Source organism: Aspergillus nidulans, chromosome VII (assembly GCF_000011425.1).
Source record: "Aspergillus nidulans FGSC A4 chromosome VII".
In the NCBI taxonomy this organism is placed as follows: Eukaryota; Fungi; Ascomycota; class Eurotiomycetes; order Eurotiales; family Aspergillaceae; genus Aspergillus; species Aspergillus nidulans.
In genome coordinates, this window is record NC_066263.1 from 2821733 (window position 1) to 2836868 (window position 15136).

At 49.4% G+C, this 15136-nt stretch overlaps 4 protein-coding genes across 4 annotated transcripts, besides 1 other annotated feature; 3 read left to right on the forward strand and 1 right to left on the reverse strand.

The window, feature by feature from the left end:
* Positions 1-15136: part of a sequence feature (contig 1.32 1..435990(1)) that runs on past both edges of the window.
* On the reverse strand, positions 6471-6679 carry ANIA_11326 (uncharacterized protein; the record flags this gene model as incomplete). The annotated part of the gene is made up of 2 exons (XM_050612961.1): positions 6471-6593; positions 6662-6679. 2 exons carry the CDS (start codon positions 6677-6679, stop codon positions 6471-6473), a joined length of 141 nt encoding a protein of 46 aa, XP_050468810.1.
* Positions 6968-8492, forward strand: ANIA_02108 (uncharacterized protein). Its single transcript, XM_654620.2, has 6 exons — positions 6968-7282; positions 7350-7725; positions 7831-7951; positions 8057-8124; positions 8209-8239; positions 8306-8492. Exons 1-6 carry the CDS (start codon positions 7124-7126, stop codon positions 8460-8462), a joined length of 912 nt encoding a protein of 303 aa, XP_659712.2. The 5' UTR covers positions 6968-7123; the 3' UTR covers positions 8463-8492.
* Positions 11038-12116, forward strand: ANIA_10261 (V-type ATPase assembly factor PKR1). Its single transcript, XM_050612962.1, has 2 exons — positions 11038-11266; positions 11351-12116. The coding sequence occupies exon 2, from the start codon at positions 11423-11425 to the stop codon at positions 11948-11950; it is 528 nt and encodes a 175-aa protein (XP_050468811.1). The 5' UTR covers positions 11038-11266; positions 11351-11422; the 3' UTR covers positions 11951-12116.
* On the forward strand, positions 12377-15133 carry ANIA_10258 (anaphase promoting complex subunit 2; the record flags this gene model as incomplete). The annotated part of the gene is made up of 1 exon (XM_654621.2): positions 12377-15133. One exon carries the CDS (start codon positions 12377-12379, stop codon positions 15131-15133), a length of 2757 nt encoding a protein of 918 aa, XP_659713.2.

Here is a 15136-nt window from a genome sequence, read left to right on the forward strand (position 1 = left end):
AGAGCCCTTCGTATTTAGGAGGGGTATGCGGACTAATAGATGGGTTCCGTGACCTGACACACGAGAGCGAATAACAACATTGGCAGAAGAATTGACAGACAGTCAGATGCAGAAAAGGCGAGATGAAAGCATGAGACAGGTTCAAGTATACAAACCAGAGCTGCAGCACACAAACAAACCCAGCTAAAACAAGCACAAGCACAATCGTCGACAAGGGGAAGTGGTGAGACATTACTGAGACAGGAGATTTAGACCTACATAATTTATCCAGCGCTCGCAACCTGGCTGAGCTGTATGAGGGAGCAAGAGCAGGACAACGTTCGAGACTCTAGACGCAGTAACTTGGAGCCATCCCCAGACTGGTTGGAAAAGAGAGTTTTTAAAAGTCCCACTGAACGAGAATAACGAACTGGGAAAATAAAGGATGAACAAGAAACTAATAAGCGTGAGCCGGCTTCGGCCCGACTTGGTCTATTAGGAGTATTATCGTGGGCAGTTCAGCTTATCCTGAGTTCTCTTCCTAGTGATCCTTATGTTCTGGGCTTCCAGCTAATTATAATAATAACCCTTTGGGCTTGTGAAATTACAGTCTTGGCCCCGCCGTTTACTCGTATTTTGTATTCATTCTTAACATGGTCGATTCTTTGGTTAGGCGTCGTTCTTTGTGCTTCAATTCAACCGTTGATCTCAAGGACAATGTCCCCTCCTCTTCTTCATAACCCCAGCTCCAAGTCCTAACATCTTTAAATTAGTGGCCCCGGTGAGTCTGTTTCATCTGTTCATGATTCCCGATCTCACGAGATTTTATTCCCAAGATTAATGATCTGACTGGCCAAGAGACCTTGCGAAACGACGGCGGGCGTTTTCTCGACGGTTGATGCCTTTCCTGACCTTACGAGCGCCGATACAAAGATGAACCGAAAATAGCTTAACATACGATTATTGGCAGCTTTGCGGCCTGCGAGCACCACATGAATGAAGATTTTTGTCTTGTCAGACGGTACAGGCTAATCTACGGGCCTGGCGCCCCCGTCCGCCGTCAACCATTTCCTTCTAGATTCGAACTCCACCGGCGGGATAATGGCACGGAAGAAACAACGCTAAAAATCCAGCAAACGGGGACAAGGCTATGAATCTGATCCCTAGAGCTTGGGAGACCCGGGGAAGTGAGCTCCCCTGCTAGGCTTTTAGAGCTCCCCGAATCCCCGGCCCAGTGCCTATATCATGGAACAGACGAAATTTCCTACGAAGAACATGATCTCACTATGTCTTTTCAGCCCCAGAACAAGTATCTAGACCCACTGGTCGCTGGATCTAACCCTTTTCCTTCCATGTTCTCTCCGCCGTACACCGATAGCCGTTTACCGATGCTGTTCTTCCTTTTTTCTTTTTTCTTTTTTCTTTTTTTTCGTTTGCTTTTTTACTTTTTATTTTGCTTTTTGCTTTTAGCTCTAAAGGTACTCCCACTTCCTCTCCCTTGGTTTGCTCCATGTCTTTCTCTAGTTTTCCTACTCTATGCAAGGCTTGGCAAGTGGACTAACCATGTCAGTCCTCTGTTTGTGAAAGGAAAGAGCTTCCCGAGGTCTACCACATATGCAAAGCGCCTGACTGATGATGCCTGATTACAACGGGGCTCGCGGAGTTGTACAAGATCGCCGTGTGACGGAAAATGCGGTGCGCGATCTGGCCACATGGCGATAAGCAACCCGACAGTTGAATTAACGAGACCTGTGCTCGGAACAAGGAATCGGTTGGCTGAAACTTGGCTGAGGTGATTGGACTGGCTCTCCACTGCTGGTAAGTGCCTGGGATACTGGTGGGAAGAGTCGTAAGGCGCCGACACTTGTCGCCTGGCAGTCATAAAACTGGCTTTGGTTTTCCCCTAGCTGCAGGCCGCATCAGAACTTTTGGCTGCGGCGTTTGGCCCCCAAACTTAGCGCTAGCCAGCCACACTGGCTAGTTTAACGCTGACTCGGCAGCCGCTTTGGTTATCATTTCTCCTTTTTCGCTCGTGACGCGAAGCGAGACGGTAACCAAACAGAAAAAGCCGACAGCTTTCTGGAGAGTTCCCCAAGAGTCAAATAATGCACAGGCCTCATCATAGTGATGCACCCCGCCTAAAAGCTTTTCTGACAGCTTGAACGCCTTGAGTTTTGAGGTTTAAAATATCTCTCGTGCACGAATACGATATCACATGGCCGGTTCGCATGTTTCAACGCCAGCATATTGGCCAGGGATTTCTCGTGGAAGCGCCGGGGCGGAGGCTGTCAGACGAGGTTCTTCCACACACACTTAGTTTTCACCCCTTTTCAATTTCCAGCGTGGGCTGAATATCCAAAGGGCGACAACTTACCGGAGTTCAGGACTAGGCGAATGACTTGGATCGCTAGGGTAAAGATCAACTAGAATCAATGACTGGACGAATAGGACTTGAAGAGTCCATCTCCATGAAGCTTCCACTCGAATTCTGGCTCAGGATTCATTGCGATACTAACTAACTCCATTCTTGACAAGAGTTCTACCTACAAGGCACTATGGATAACCACTTAATGAAACGAAGTCAATGAAAGTCAATTAGATTGACTGACGGCAAGTGTTGTACGGGTTTCTTGTGCTGACAGTGACAGGTGACTAGCACGTCGTAGACAACTGGAGATATCACTGGAAATTCGTTACGTGGCCCACTAATCGAGCTTATCGGCTCTTTTGTCTGGACCCGATTAGTGCCTTGATTGATTATTTTTTTGGGTCTCATACTCTTCTCCACTGGAGAAGCCGCCCAACCGCCCCCAGTCTTATGGCGGCCGCGGCTTCGCCAGTCTATACTCCATAGGTCAGTGGGCTAATGATGGGGGCCGTTTCTCGGCGCTGCGTTTCCGAACGGACCTATGACCGTGGTCCATCCTCGCTTTCGGATCAATCTGATTGATCCAATACTGTTATTTCAATTACGACAAATACTGGACATAACATACACGAATGTCGCCAGAAGGCGCGCGTATTTGATCATCGAATTTATTGGCGATGACAAGGAACGACTTTTTAGAGCGTCTCGCCGCCATCAACGAAGGGGATTCAGCCGCTTTGGTAGCTTCGTGAGTCCTATTGACTCCTGATTCTGAATTGACTCATCTTGATTCGCTTGTGTCTCCGACCACGCGGGCCAGGATTCGACGATCTGCTTGGGTTCCACGTGCTGTGGCACTTTAATCGATCCTGCTGGGCCTGGCGGCCTTCTGCTTGACCCCAAACCCCGGAAGCCCTAGGTGGACACTGGGTAGCCAAGGTGGTCCTGGCTATCTGGGCCAACGCAGATTCGTTGCCTTACCATCTTCATTCACCCTGTCTTCGTCCCAAGCCTAACAATTGCCCAAGGCCACCGACGTATTATGGAGAATCAAAAATCACGGGACTTACCTCCATTATACTGGCTGAGCCTGCAGTTACGACTGAAAACTATTTCCGTAGGGCATTCCGACCAAACCTGGCTCTGGTACCCCATTTACTCAAGGCAAGCCTACTAAATAGCAGCCTAGATCCTATTTTAGTTGAGAGAATAACAAAGTCAGCACTCGAACTGATAGTCTCGGCCACGCTGGGTTCATGGCTCTGGGTAACAGCCAAGACTGCTTCCAAGCGACAAGGCATTTTAATAATAATAATAAAAAAAAAAAGGCCAACACATCGGCATCATCTAACAACCACGTTCGCCTGAATGGCTTGTGATGTGGAGTCGCAATAAAGTACTATCCTTATGGCGAATGGACCGGGTTTGCCATGAGCTCTTTGATTAACTTGCACCTGACCATATAGACATTTCTCAAACCTAGCACGCCAGTACTAATAACGAAAACGAACGGACGATCCAATTGTTTGACAACCGACAAGGACATTTTCGAGACAACCAACTCCCTTTAACTAACGTCTGCGAAACTTACTGGAGACTAGAGAACAAGTCCACTCAAAGAGGACGTTTTAGACAATACGGCGTATAGCAGGGCGGAATAATACATCTCCATTATTGTGATAAGTGTATTTTTTGCACGTGTTTATTGCAACCCCGTTTCCCCATTGTTTGTGAACCGGCACTCGTGGTCATACAACCTGAGCCATATTCTCTACTTCCGCTTTCACGAGAGCAGAAAACACAACCAACAATCACCACAAAAGACCGCATGTGTACGAAGTAGAGTTGGTGGCTGACGGGCGATTCCATGATAGGTGCGTCCTCCATAACAAAATGGCGGGTCGCTGGCGCTTCGGGGCTTGGTCATCCGGCTCCATCCCTGGGTCTCCTACCTCATCTAGCAGCGGCATTGGTTTCCAAGCATCCAAAGCCAGCTGGTCCACGGCCCACATTTCACTAACAAAGGGCCTTGCGTGGGGTCTGTCTTTTCCAGAAGGCCACTGAGATCGCAACTCCCCGTAGAGGAAAATCGGTGGAAGTCGGTGGAAGGCTGGGGTGACTTGAGTTCGGGCCAACCTGTTCTCTCAACGTCATGGGTCAGATTAGCAATTCGAGATTAAGGCGGTGCCTGACCTCAATCAAGGGCATGATCTAACTCTGGCCTTTATTGGACAGTAGTCGCAGTCTGACCCGTAACTGTCTGACAGTCATGCTGGCTGACGCTGTCGAATTGGTTCTCTCGTGTCTTCTCGCCAGCGCTAGACGAGATTTGAATAGTGCAGTACCCACGAAGTAGTCATCACACCATCGTTCTAGATTATGACTGCTGACTGGGTGGGCAGTCGGAACTCGAAACTCCAAAGCCCGCCTCGGAATTGCCATGGCTCGTCTGAGACTTCCCCACCACATCTCTAGAACTGTTAGCGGCTTGCTCGTATAATCTACCTTGTTCCTTTGGCACCCGCAGGTGCCAAATCACTCCAAGATCGCCCGCGCCCCGGTTCAGCTCATGGCTAAGCCAATAATGTCAGATTTCCAACCCGTATGTGAATAACAGCTGTGATCCAAGGACAGTGAACCGAAACAATGCTCCTGTGAAAAAACCGTTAACTTGGCGTTTCGGATAGCATCTGGTCCAACCTCGGATCTCGATTCTCGACTATCAAAAGTGCTAGCTCGGTTAGAAACACGCACCCAGCTTGGAACTTGGGTCGACCTAAACCGCTTTTTGATCCTTACGCGGGCCCATGCCGATCGGTTTTGGGGCGTTCGTGGGCCTTGAATCTTAGGGCGCGAAAGGAATCACTGCCATGAGTTCTTCCGTCGCGGCTGTGCCCATGCCTGCTGGATAGTTCGGTAACTGCCGGTAGATAGCATGTGGATATCAGACCCTGAGGTACAAGCCTCGTCGGCACTTGTGTCACCCAGAGCCTCGTGCGCTTCGACCTCAACTCGACAGCTCGTAAAGTGTTCCACACTGTCCTTTAGCGGTCCGGCCCGAGGGTAGGAATTGAGCTGCTTCCTAGAAGCGGTGAGGCATCGGCCATTCAAGGACGATCCTGAAAGCCAGAGACTCCGTCCAGTTCAGTTTCGGGACCGCTCCGCTAGACTGGTAAGACTTCGACAGCAAGTTTGACGTTTTTCAATCCAAAGTGAAACATGTCTTGCTGACTTTGTCCTAGTTGATAATTGCTGATTGTTGATCTGCCTAGTTTGGGGGGGCGGTGCTCGAAGAAAGGCCCGTTCGAAATCTACGAAAGTGAAAGATTCGAATCATCCACCGACGTTGCCTTTAACGGGGACTTTACAGGGATGCCCGGTCCAAATGACAGAGATACCCAATAGAAGGTTCTGGTGAGAGCAGATGTCAACGTAAGCAGGAGTGTTCATCACCAATCAACCTGAAACCCTGAGCCTTGCATTTACGCAACGCTGCTTTCCCTTCTCCATAGCCTCATTATGAGGGTATATGTCACCCCTGAGTTGGGAAATGGCAGCAGCACCAGTGGCTTGACTTGAACAGCTAATGGAGTCTGTCAAGAGCGTCATTTCTTAAGGATCTGCAGGATCTGCCGCTTTCTCTGGAACCGCAGGCATAGAGATAATGAAATTGAGTTGTCCCTCGGACCGAGCCTGCCACGGCATAAGAGAAGCACTGAGTGTGTCGAGATTGTTTACTTGATGCATTATCTACAAAGTCTAATTTATCGCAGGCCATCCATGGAGTCCCATAGAGCAGTGCAGGACAACCAAATCTGGCACAGCGAAGCTCTGCACCCAACCAAGCCCTATCGTTGCGCGGCGTCGACAACACACTAGTATGTGCGTTGCCCAAGCGTCAACACTTTTTCTGGTCTCATAGTAGTCTATGAGAGGTAATGCCGTTGAAAATGTACTCTCGTCCTCTTGCGAGACTGCTACAAATCGGAATTATCATCTGATGTCTGATCCTTGGACATACTGCTTAGACAAAACACCTTCGACAGGGAAGCTTTACGCAATAAGACTTGGAACATTTCAGCGTGCCACAACAGCCTTTATCACCTAAGATCATCTTGGTTTCTTAGAGCCGTTCAGCTGACTGGAGCTTCTCAGCTTGCCCGAGGTGGCGAGCATCTACTTGATAATTGACACCTTGTAATGACCCGACCAGATCGATACGAGCGCTCTGAGCCGCGAAAGCAAGCTAGATTTGGCGAAATACATCTAAAAGCAGTCTTTATTGCATATTGAACTTGAGCATTGGCTGCCTACGAAGAGGATAATGGACATTGTTGGTTGCTTGATGCATGCTTATGCTTCATCGACTAGACAGACTGGGAACGCCCAATATGCAGCAGCCCTAGAGCATAGGCAAACAGTAAGTTCCTCCCCAGGATTATATACCAACCTAGAGCTTTGTTTACCTCAGATTCAAAGCGTCAGGAATGCTGACTAAAATCGTCACGGTGACGGCATGCCAAACTGTCACATGACTGTATCCAGACGCAGACCTACAGCTTCAAATTTCGTTTCGAAGTTCTGCCGTGCTTTCTTTCAAGTGACTTATCAATGCTTACAATGCCATCCTATTGAGAGTGCACCAGGCATGTTCAGTGCATCGCCCGCGGCATGGAATCTCCCCTTCCAACCTTTGATTCATCTTGTAGCTAGATGACCCTCTCGCCCGCCTGACCGGGTTGCCAGATCCTCTCAAAGCCAGTGTGATGTTCCCAAATGAACGATTCTGGGCATACAGGCTTTGACGAGACTTATTTCATCGTCACTTGGGTTGAGTTCGTCATAGCCATATTCCTCTTAGCAGCTAGATGTCACACAGCCCTCTGCATTGTAAAAAGAGTCGCTGCTGACCTGCCGCTGGCGATCCTCACCTTCGTATGATTCTTCTCCTCTTTTTTACTACCAATATATCCTGGTCCTGGTCCAATGCTAACTCGCTCAGATCCTCGGCGCCGCCAGCATGGTAATGCTCACACTCGCCGCACAAGCAGGCCTAGGCGTCCCCGGGCCAGTCTTAAACATGACCGAAAACCGTTATGCGCTCCTGTTCGGGTGGCTCAACCAATTCTTCGCTCTAATTGCCATTGGGCTCGGAAAACTTACCATTGTTGCCTTCCTCCAGCAGATCCAGGGTTATCATACGCTCTTTCGCACGATATTTCTGTGGACGCTAGCAGGGAGCAATTTCATCGTCAATTGTATTGCGGCCGCTCTGGCTATTGTGCAGTGTGATCCTGTTCAGAGGCTCTGGGCTGAATCTCTTCCTGGAGAGTGTCCGGGAAGGGAACGCATCCAGATTTTCGGATATGTGCAGGGAGGTAAGTATAACCTCCAGTCGTGCTCTGCCAAACGGCTAGTCCTGCTACTGCGCAATGGTAACTGTCAGAACTAAGACCAGGAACTAACCAGTACTTCATATATAGCCTGGTCTGCCCTCTGCGACTTTGCGTTGGCCCTCTTCCCGGTTGTTCTCTTCGCTAGAATCCGTGCAATTTCGATCCCAACTCGTATCGGATTGTGCCTCCTGATGGGTAGCGGGGTAGTGTAAGTCAAACAAATATTCTATTCTTGCCGTGGCTCTCCGAAACAAAAATCATCTCTTGAGGCTGTTGATTTTGATGCTAACAAATATGTTCTGTCGCTGTTCAGTGCGGGCGCCTGTACAATCGTCAAAACCATCCGACTGAGCAACTTGACGACCTTTACTGACGCGACCCGTATGTGTCTTCTTTCCTTCATAGCTAACTATCTCCATATCGAGTGGGATAAAGGACTGACCGCGAGATATATAATGTGAAAAGACCAAATGGGCAATGTTATTGTGTGGAATCAGTGAGTTCAACATTATTCATGATTTATGCGTGTTCAGCTAACGTGGACTGACTTTTAATCTTGCAGGAGCGAGATGTGGCTTGTATTCATTGTTAGCTGTCTCCCGCCCACGAAGGTGTTCTTTGCTAGTTTGTGCAGTGGAGGAGCCAAGAGTCTTTCGTCGCTTTATGGCCGCCTAGGATGGCATGGGTCGAGTGAGGAGGGGCAGATAGCCGTCTACTAATCCTGTGAAGGGATAAAAAGATTACGCAGTTTGTGTGAACATTTCGTAGTATACTTTTAAAGAATGTTTGAGTGGAGATATTCAAAGCCGACCTTTGTGTACTCGACGGCCTTTTTTTTAGCAGATAGCTAGCAGTACTTTGCGGACGAGCATTGCTCGCCGCAGACAGCAGGACACTGATGACCGCATTGGAAGGTTCTCTCAGGTCACTGGGACCAAGGGACGTGATTATAAGGCAGTACATGACATTGTTTGGTTCATCTATCTCAGGATGGGACAAGGAGACTTTCAAATGGCTGTTGACTGGTACATTTGCTCCTCCCTAGAGCGCAAACAGCTGGCTGAAAGCTCGCGAGGAGCACCTAGGGCAGCTCAATCACCATGGATAATTCGGCAAGACGGACAGTGTGTTTCAAGACGGAATTCATAGTCCGCTCATCAGACCCCACCATGTTAAGCGTCTAGAGAGTCCAGCTGCACCTCACTTGACGATATAACTTTCGTGCTCTTCTCACTTTGGTGGCTTGCTATCTCTCTAGACTTGCCTTGTTCATATAGCTCGTAGACGAATTGATAGAAGATATGATCACCATTCGTAGTTAGGCGAGCCAGTGAACCAGACGGTAAGCATTTGACGTTGATTACCATGCCCTCAGATTATCCTCTTGCAGTAAGCAGGCATTCGATTCAGCAGCGCATACAAGACCACTACGTACTAATAAGCTGGTCCACGTTCAGAAGGATGTTCCGGTCGAGAACTGAGTATCCTCCAAGTGGCATATCCCTATAGAGTGAAGTCCTTTGCAGCGTTGTCATGTTGCGCCTAAGGGAGCTCCTTGGAGGGAGGAAGATGGTTTGGGTCTGGCTGACAATCTTGATGGGTGCTGTCCGCATTTGAGCGCTAGTCTTTATAGGGCATCAGACTATGTAAGTAACTGCGTGATATGTGGAGTTTTCTTCATATGTAACCTTGTTCTTTTCGGTCAGTATGTTTCTCAAAAATTCAACACTTGTTCCTTAAGCCCTGTCTAGTTTAACAGGAGTCGAACGACGAACATAGTTTTGTAGAAGATGAGCAACGATTCATCCAGTCACTGGGTACGGTATCATCGACTTCATGGGTTTAAAAGGATAGGGAAAGTTGATGAATTGACGTAGCAGCCATAGTTCCTTCGTTTCCATGGATGAGATCGTATATGGCCCAAGAACATCATCACCGACGAGTTGGGTGAGGACTCGTGGTGCGAAATGGTCTCTAGGAAGGAAACCGCCTGGGCTTGACAGAGGCTGCGCCTCGTAGTAGTGAGAGTACTGAAACCCCCTTTCAAACGAGTTATTGATTGTAACGCAGGCAGTGCTCTTCAGACAAATAACGTATGACCCCCTTGCATAGACGCAGCAACACACTCTCAGAGTGGCCTTGAGCCAAAGAATGCATCCGAGGTTTAGAGGCCACTAGAAGACACAGCTAGCGCGGGCAGAAGGGTTCCAATCTTAAATAGAATTGCCCCGATTTGAGCTTATAGGTGTAAAGGGGTCAAAGCAGGATTAGCGTGGATCATTTGACGACCTTTTGTGGTGTCACGAGCTTCCTGCAGACTCTATAGTGTCAGAAAAGTGTGCCTTGCAGAAGACGAAATCATACTTCGAGAGCACCATCTTGACTTCCAATTAGTTCCCGGTGACAAGGAGCCAGAGCTGTGTAGCTTTCAATGCAGAATGGCGTACGAATGAAGGATAAGTCCTGCGTTGCTTAGGTTGAACAGGATAAGACGAATATTGGTAAGATTGCCCAAGGGACAATGCTCTTAAAAGAATAAAGACAGGAATTTGTCTTGTGGGTACACGCAAATCAGATCCAAGGTGCGTCTCAAGTAGGTAGGCGGCAGTGTAATAAGAGGGTGTTCCAACAGATCTTGGACAAAGATGGAGAGATCAGGTTGATAGAGTAGGCACGGGATGCTTGGTGGACAGACTGGATTTCATCTCGACAACGGCGGCATTCCTTTTTAGCCACCTCTACGGAGTTTTAAGCCAGTTTTTCTCCCTCTTATGCTTGGCCTCCCTGCTTGGCAATGTACTTGACTCCATGCCCATGATATATATTACGATGTCGTTTCTGATGGAAGCAGACAGGTGCCGGCATAGCCTTGGCACCATTTATGTGAAATAGAGGAAATATAGGTACGAACCTAATTAACCCAGTTTCAGAATGAAGTCAGTTGCTCCTGAGTTTCTGTGGTAGTCATCTCTTATTCCTTTTTCCTCCGATCTCGGCCTTGTTCACAATGGTGAAACCTTGAGTATGTTCAGTAACTGTATTTGGATGGAACGTAGATAGTAGGTTATGCGGCCGGGCGTTCATCGATCGTCGTGTTACATTGTCATAAGACTGTTATATGAGGTTTAAGTCGTACATTAGATCATTGGACTAGTGTTCTTAGACTATAACCAAGCCTTATAGACGGGTAAATTGATGCCTGAGACCGAACGGGTTAGCGTCCTGACCTGCCCGACAATAACAACCTTACATAACCGGGCACCTGCCCCTCGTTGGTGTCGTGATCCGGCCTGGTGAGTTCCTGGTCTCATCATCTTGTGAGCGTCTTCAAAGAGTATCTTCAGAGTATATACTCGAGCGCCTGCTAAACGTGCTAGACTTCACCTGGCTCTCATCCTTCCTCTCCAGCCCGGTTGATACCTTTTTTCTCAGGCAGCAAACTTTCGCCGGTCAACCCGCTGCTTAGCTCGGCTCCACCTTTCAATTCTGGTCTTTCAGACTCCATGGGAGCGTTCGTCTGAAGGTCTGTGCTATTGAGTAGACTCTACTCTATTTCACTATGAGATTTGTTGCGTCATACCCCAGCTAACTCGGTCAGCTGTGCCAGGAACGTCTTCTCCGCACGCCCCCTCTCCAACATCTACCATCTACCAACGCTTACCGCGCATCGAGATTAGCCATGGCATCCTTTGTGGAGGAGCTGTGGTCGAGCATATTCACTGCAGGCCCGACCCCAACTCTCCTCCTTGCTACCAACACCACCTTTGCCGCCTTGCAAACTCTCCTCTTCGTTCTCCTTCTAGCCACATACAGCATTCATTTTGTTATCCTATCGATCCTCTCGGGCGCGCTCTGGTATTCGATCAACTGGTTTGCTCAGGAGTTGAAGCAAAGCCAAGGTCAGTCGGCTCGGCAGGAAATATCATCAGAGAAGACGGCCGAGACGGCCAAGTTTACAGAGAGTGATGCAAAGACGCGTGGGACAACAGAGGGTGCGGATAGTGACACAGAGACAGAACATGTAATGAGCCTGAATACGGGGCAGCCGTCTGAATCAGCCCCACAATCAGCCACTGCGTCGACTTCACTTCAGGTTCCTGATGGCTCGAGCGAAGTTCGAAAGCGCCTTAGTCTGAGCGGCGACAGTTCCGGGTACGCAAGTACTGATAGTGAATGGGAAAAGGTGGATGACAAGAGTGCAAAGTGAGAGCGACTTGGCAGATGGACTGGAGGAGAACTATGGTTCTGTTTTTGTTATATGCTGCTTGAGACGGGTCGGCCGCAATACGTCTGGGCATGAACAGCATGCTACCTGTGCATATTCTCGAGGGCATTCTTATAGCGGAGAGATACCCCATAGATGCCGATGCCTGTGCTATTTACGAAGTGAACCTACGTCTTGATTGCTTGACTCTCAGATCTCCTCTGTAGCTAGCTTTCGCAACTGGACATGGCGGAGGATAATGCAGCCTCAGGCTCAAGAAGCTCTTATCTTATCGATAAAGAAGCTGACTCATCAGTCGTAGCTCCCCAGCGGACCGCGATTTGTTTATAATTTTACTTGAATTGTCTGAAAGCCGCAACATCCAATCCTGAACTGGACGATCGGGCCTCGAAGAATGCCGTCCGGCTAATGAGTCTTGAAATGGCCCCAGATTCATCGATCTGCGCGGCTCGCAGCCACATCTTCGCGTCCGTATTCGCCCCCGCATCTCCAATTGACTTCATATCCGGACTCGCACCGACAGCCAAGTCAATACAGAGAGGATCAAGCTCGGACAAAGGGACACGAAATCGAGCATGGCGCCCAGCAACGACATTTTTGTCAATTCCCGATAGGAACTTTGAAGACCTACTGCTACATATAGCGTCTGACGAAGAGGACTATTTGAAACTGTGGAATCGGGACAAGAAGCCTTCAAAGGAAACCAGGGATGCCCTGACCTATTTAATAAGGCTTTCTACAAAGGAGTCAGAGCATGAGGACGCGTCGAATAGCATTTTCGACTGGTACGAACTCGAGATTCGTCGGCATTTTTTGCAGAATTTCAAGGAAGATCTGTCCATTGTGAGCTCCGCCTCGCACCCAGACGGTCTCTTGAGAGAGAAGTTTCCCGACGTATTTCAGTCTATATCGACTTCCTTCGATCGAAATAGCTTGTTGGAGGGGTTCCTCGTGAGATGTCTTCTGTTGATGCGCCGGATTTACTTCACTCCGCTGGTTCAATACATGCTTCCTGTCCTAGAGCGAAGGGCGCAAGAGAAGTGTTTTATGAAGTTTGAACGCTCATTCCACTTGATGATCAGATACGCCATTCCGGGCCCTTCACTCTCAGATTTGATTACACGGACCCTGACCAAACATACGCTTGTGATACTCGGGATTAGCAGCCTGAAAGAGAGAGCAGATATCAACGAAGATGCTAGTGTGGACGATATGGAAGTTGATAGGCAGTATTCCATGTCATATCAGGATTGGCGGGCCGCACCGTCGGTTGAGTTCCGATCACAGATGATGACGGAGTTCGAGGATGTTCAGGTTACTACGGCCCGAGAGCGCCTGTTGTCGCTGCTCAAAAACCTACAGCTTGTTGGGATAGGGGGTGAGAAGGCTCAGGAAGCCTTTGCTGGTGTCATGGACACAATGATGACGGAATTCATCCGGGTTGCCTATACTGGTCACTGGGAAGGTCCATCCGTTGTGTCGTTCCATTTGCGGCAATGGATAACAGACGTGTATGCACAACTTGCCATTCAAGTCCTCCCTATTATCAATGTACCAGAGCCCGCTATCCGAGAAAGTGATCTGGACAAATGGCAAGAAATTGGCATTGCTCGGCTTGGAGCGCTTCGAGTAGGGGAGCTATTTGATGTGATCGTTGAATGGCCTGCAAGTAGTGGAGCAATCGAGGATCTGCGGCAGTTCGCCAGGCACCCTGCAGCGCGCCACCATCTTACCCAGGCGTTTGTGGCAGCGCTGAATCGGCGGCTGTTGCATCCTGGTGCTTCGACTGTGGAGATTCTGCAGGTTTATATTTCTATAATACGTGCATTCAACCTCCTGGATCCAAAAGGCGTCCTCCTCGATCGGATTGCGCGGCCAATTCGCAGGTATCTCCGGGACCGCGACGACACCGTCAATGCAATCGTTGGCGGCTTACTAGCAGATCCGGCTGACGCGGATGGTCGGGGTTCATCCAACGCCGAAACGCTAGTGGAACTGGCAGCTGAGCTGAACAAGGCACACCAGAACTCTCTGCGGAATGATACCGGGGAGCTAGACTTTGACGACCTGAACTGGGTGCCGGACCCAATTGACGCGGCACCCGACTACCGCAAGTCTAAGAGCTCCGATGTCATCGGCAGTCTCATCAGTATCTTCGACTCTAAGGAGACGTTTGTCCGCGAGTTACGCGACATGCTCGCAGACCGGCTCCTCCAGAAACGCGCAGAATTTGAGCAGGAAATGTCCGTTCTGGAACTCCTCAAGCTCCGGTTCGGCGACAATGCCCTGCAAGCATGCGAGGTCATGCTGCGCGATATCTTTGACTCCAGACGTGTTGACACCGTCGTCCGTAACGACCAGGGCATGACGAATTCGCAAGACCAAGAAACTCCCGAACTTCATGCAAAGATCCTCTCGCACTTCTTCTGGCCTGAGCTCAAGGGCCACCAATTCAAGGTCCCGTCTGAAATCACCGAGCTCCAGCAGCGCTACGCCGAGGGTTTCGAATCCCTCAAGCAGTCGCGCAAGCTCACGTGGCTCAATGGGTTCGGTCAAGTCACCGTCGAACTTGACCTCGAGGACCGAGTGTTTGTCGAGGAAGTCTCCACCTGGCAAGCAACAGTCATCTACGCATTCAATTCCGGCACGGCCGAGAGCGAATCCGTCTCAAAGACAATCCCCGAGCTCTCGGCACAGCTTGACATGTCAGCTGCGCTTGTCCGCAGCGCGTGCCTGTTTTGGGTAAGCCGCCGTATTCTGACTGAGGTCCCGGGGCAGCGGGATACATTCTGTGTTCTCGAATCCCTCCCAGCAACCAAAAACGACAACAACAACGACACTGAGTACGCAGCTGTCGATTCTACGTCGTCCCATACAGCAGCAGAAATCGACGAGAGCGCCGTCGCAGCGGCCAATGCTGCCGTCGCAAAGGAGTCAGCCGAAGCGGCAGCCATGGAGAAGATGAATCTTTATTGGCAGTTTATCGTGGGTATGTTGACAAACCAGGGCGCGATGCCGCTGCAGAGGATCGTTATGATGTTGAAGATTGCGGTGCCTGGTGGGTTCCCCTTTAGTAATGAGGAGCTGAGGGAGTTTTTGGCGGGTATGGTATCAAAGGGCAAGATTGAGATTGTCAGCGGGGGCAATTACAAGATTGTGCGGTAGTTC

Excerpts from the sequence above, each read along its gene's own strand:
- ANIA_10261 (XM_050612962.1), top strand. The coding sequence starts at position 11,423 with ATGGCATCCTTTGTGGAGGAGCTGTGGTCGAGCATATTCACTGCAGGC.
- ANIA_02108 (XM_654620.2), top strand. The coding sequence starts at position 7,124 with ATGAACGATTCTGGGCATACAGGCTTTGACGAGACTTATTTCATCGTC. Across the intron at positions 7,283-7,349 it reads CGCTGGCGATCCTCACCTTC|ATCCTCGGCGCCGCCAGCAT; the intron begins GTATGATTCTTC and ends TAACTCGCTCAG. Across the intron at positions 7,726-7,830 it reads TTTCGGATATGTGCAGGGAG|CCTGGTCTGCCCTCTGCGAC; the intron begins GTAAGTATAACC and ends CTTCATATATAG.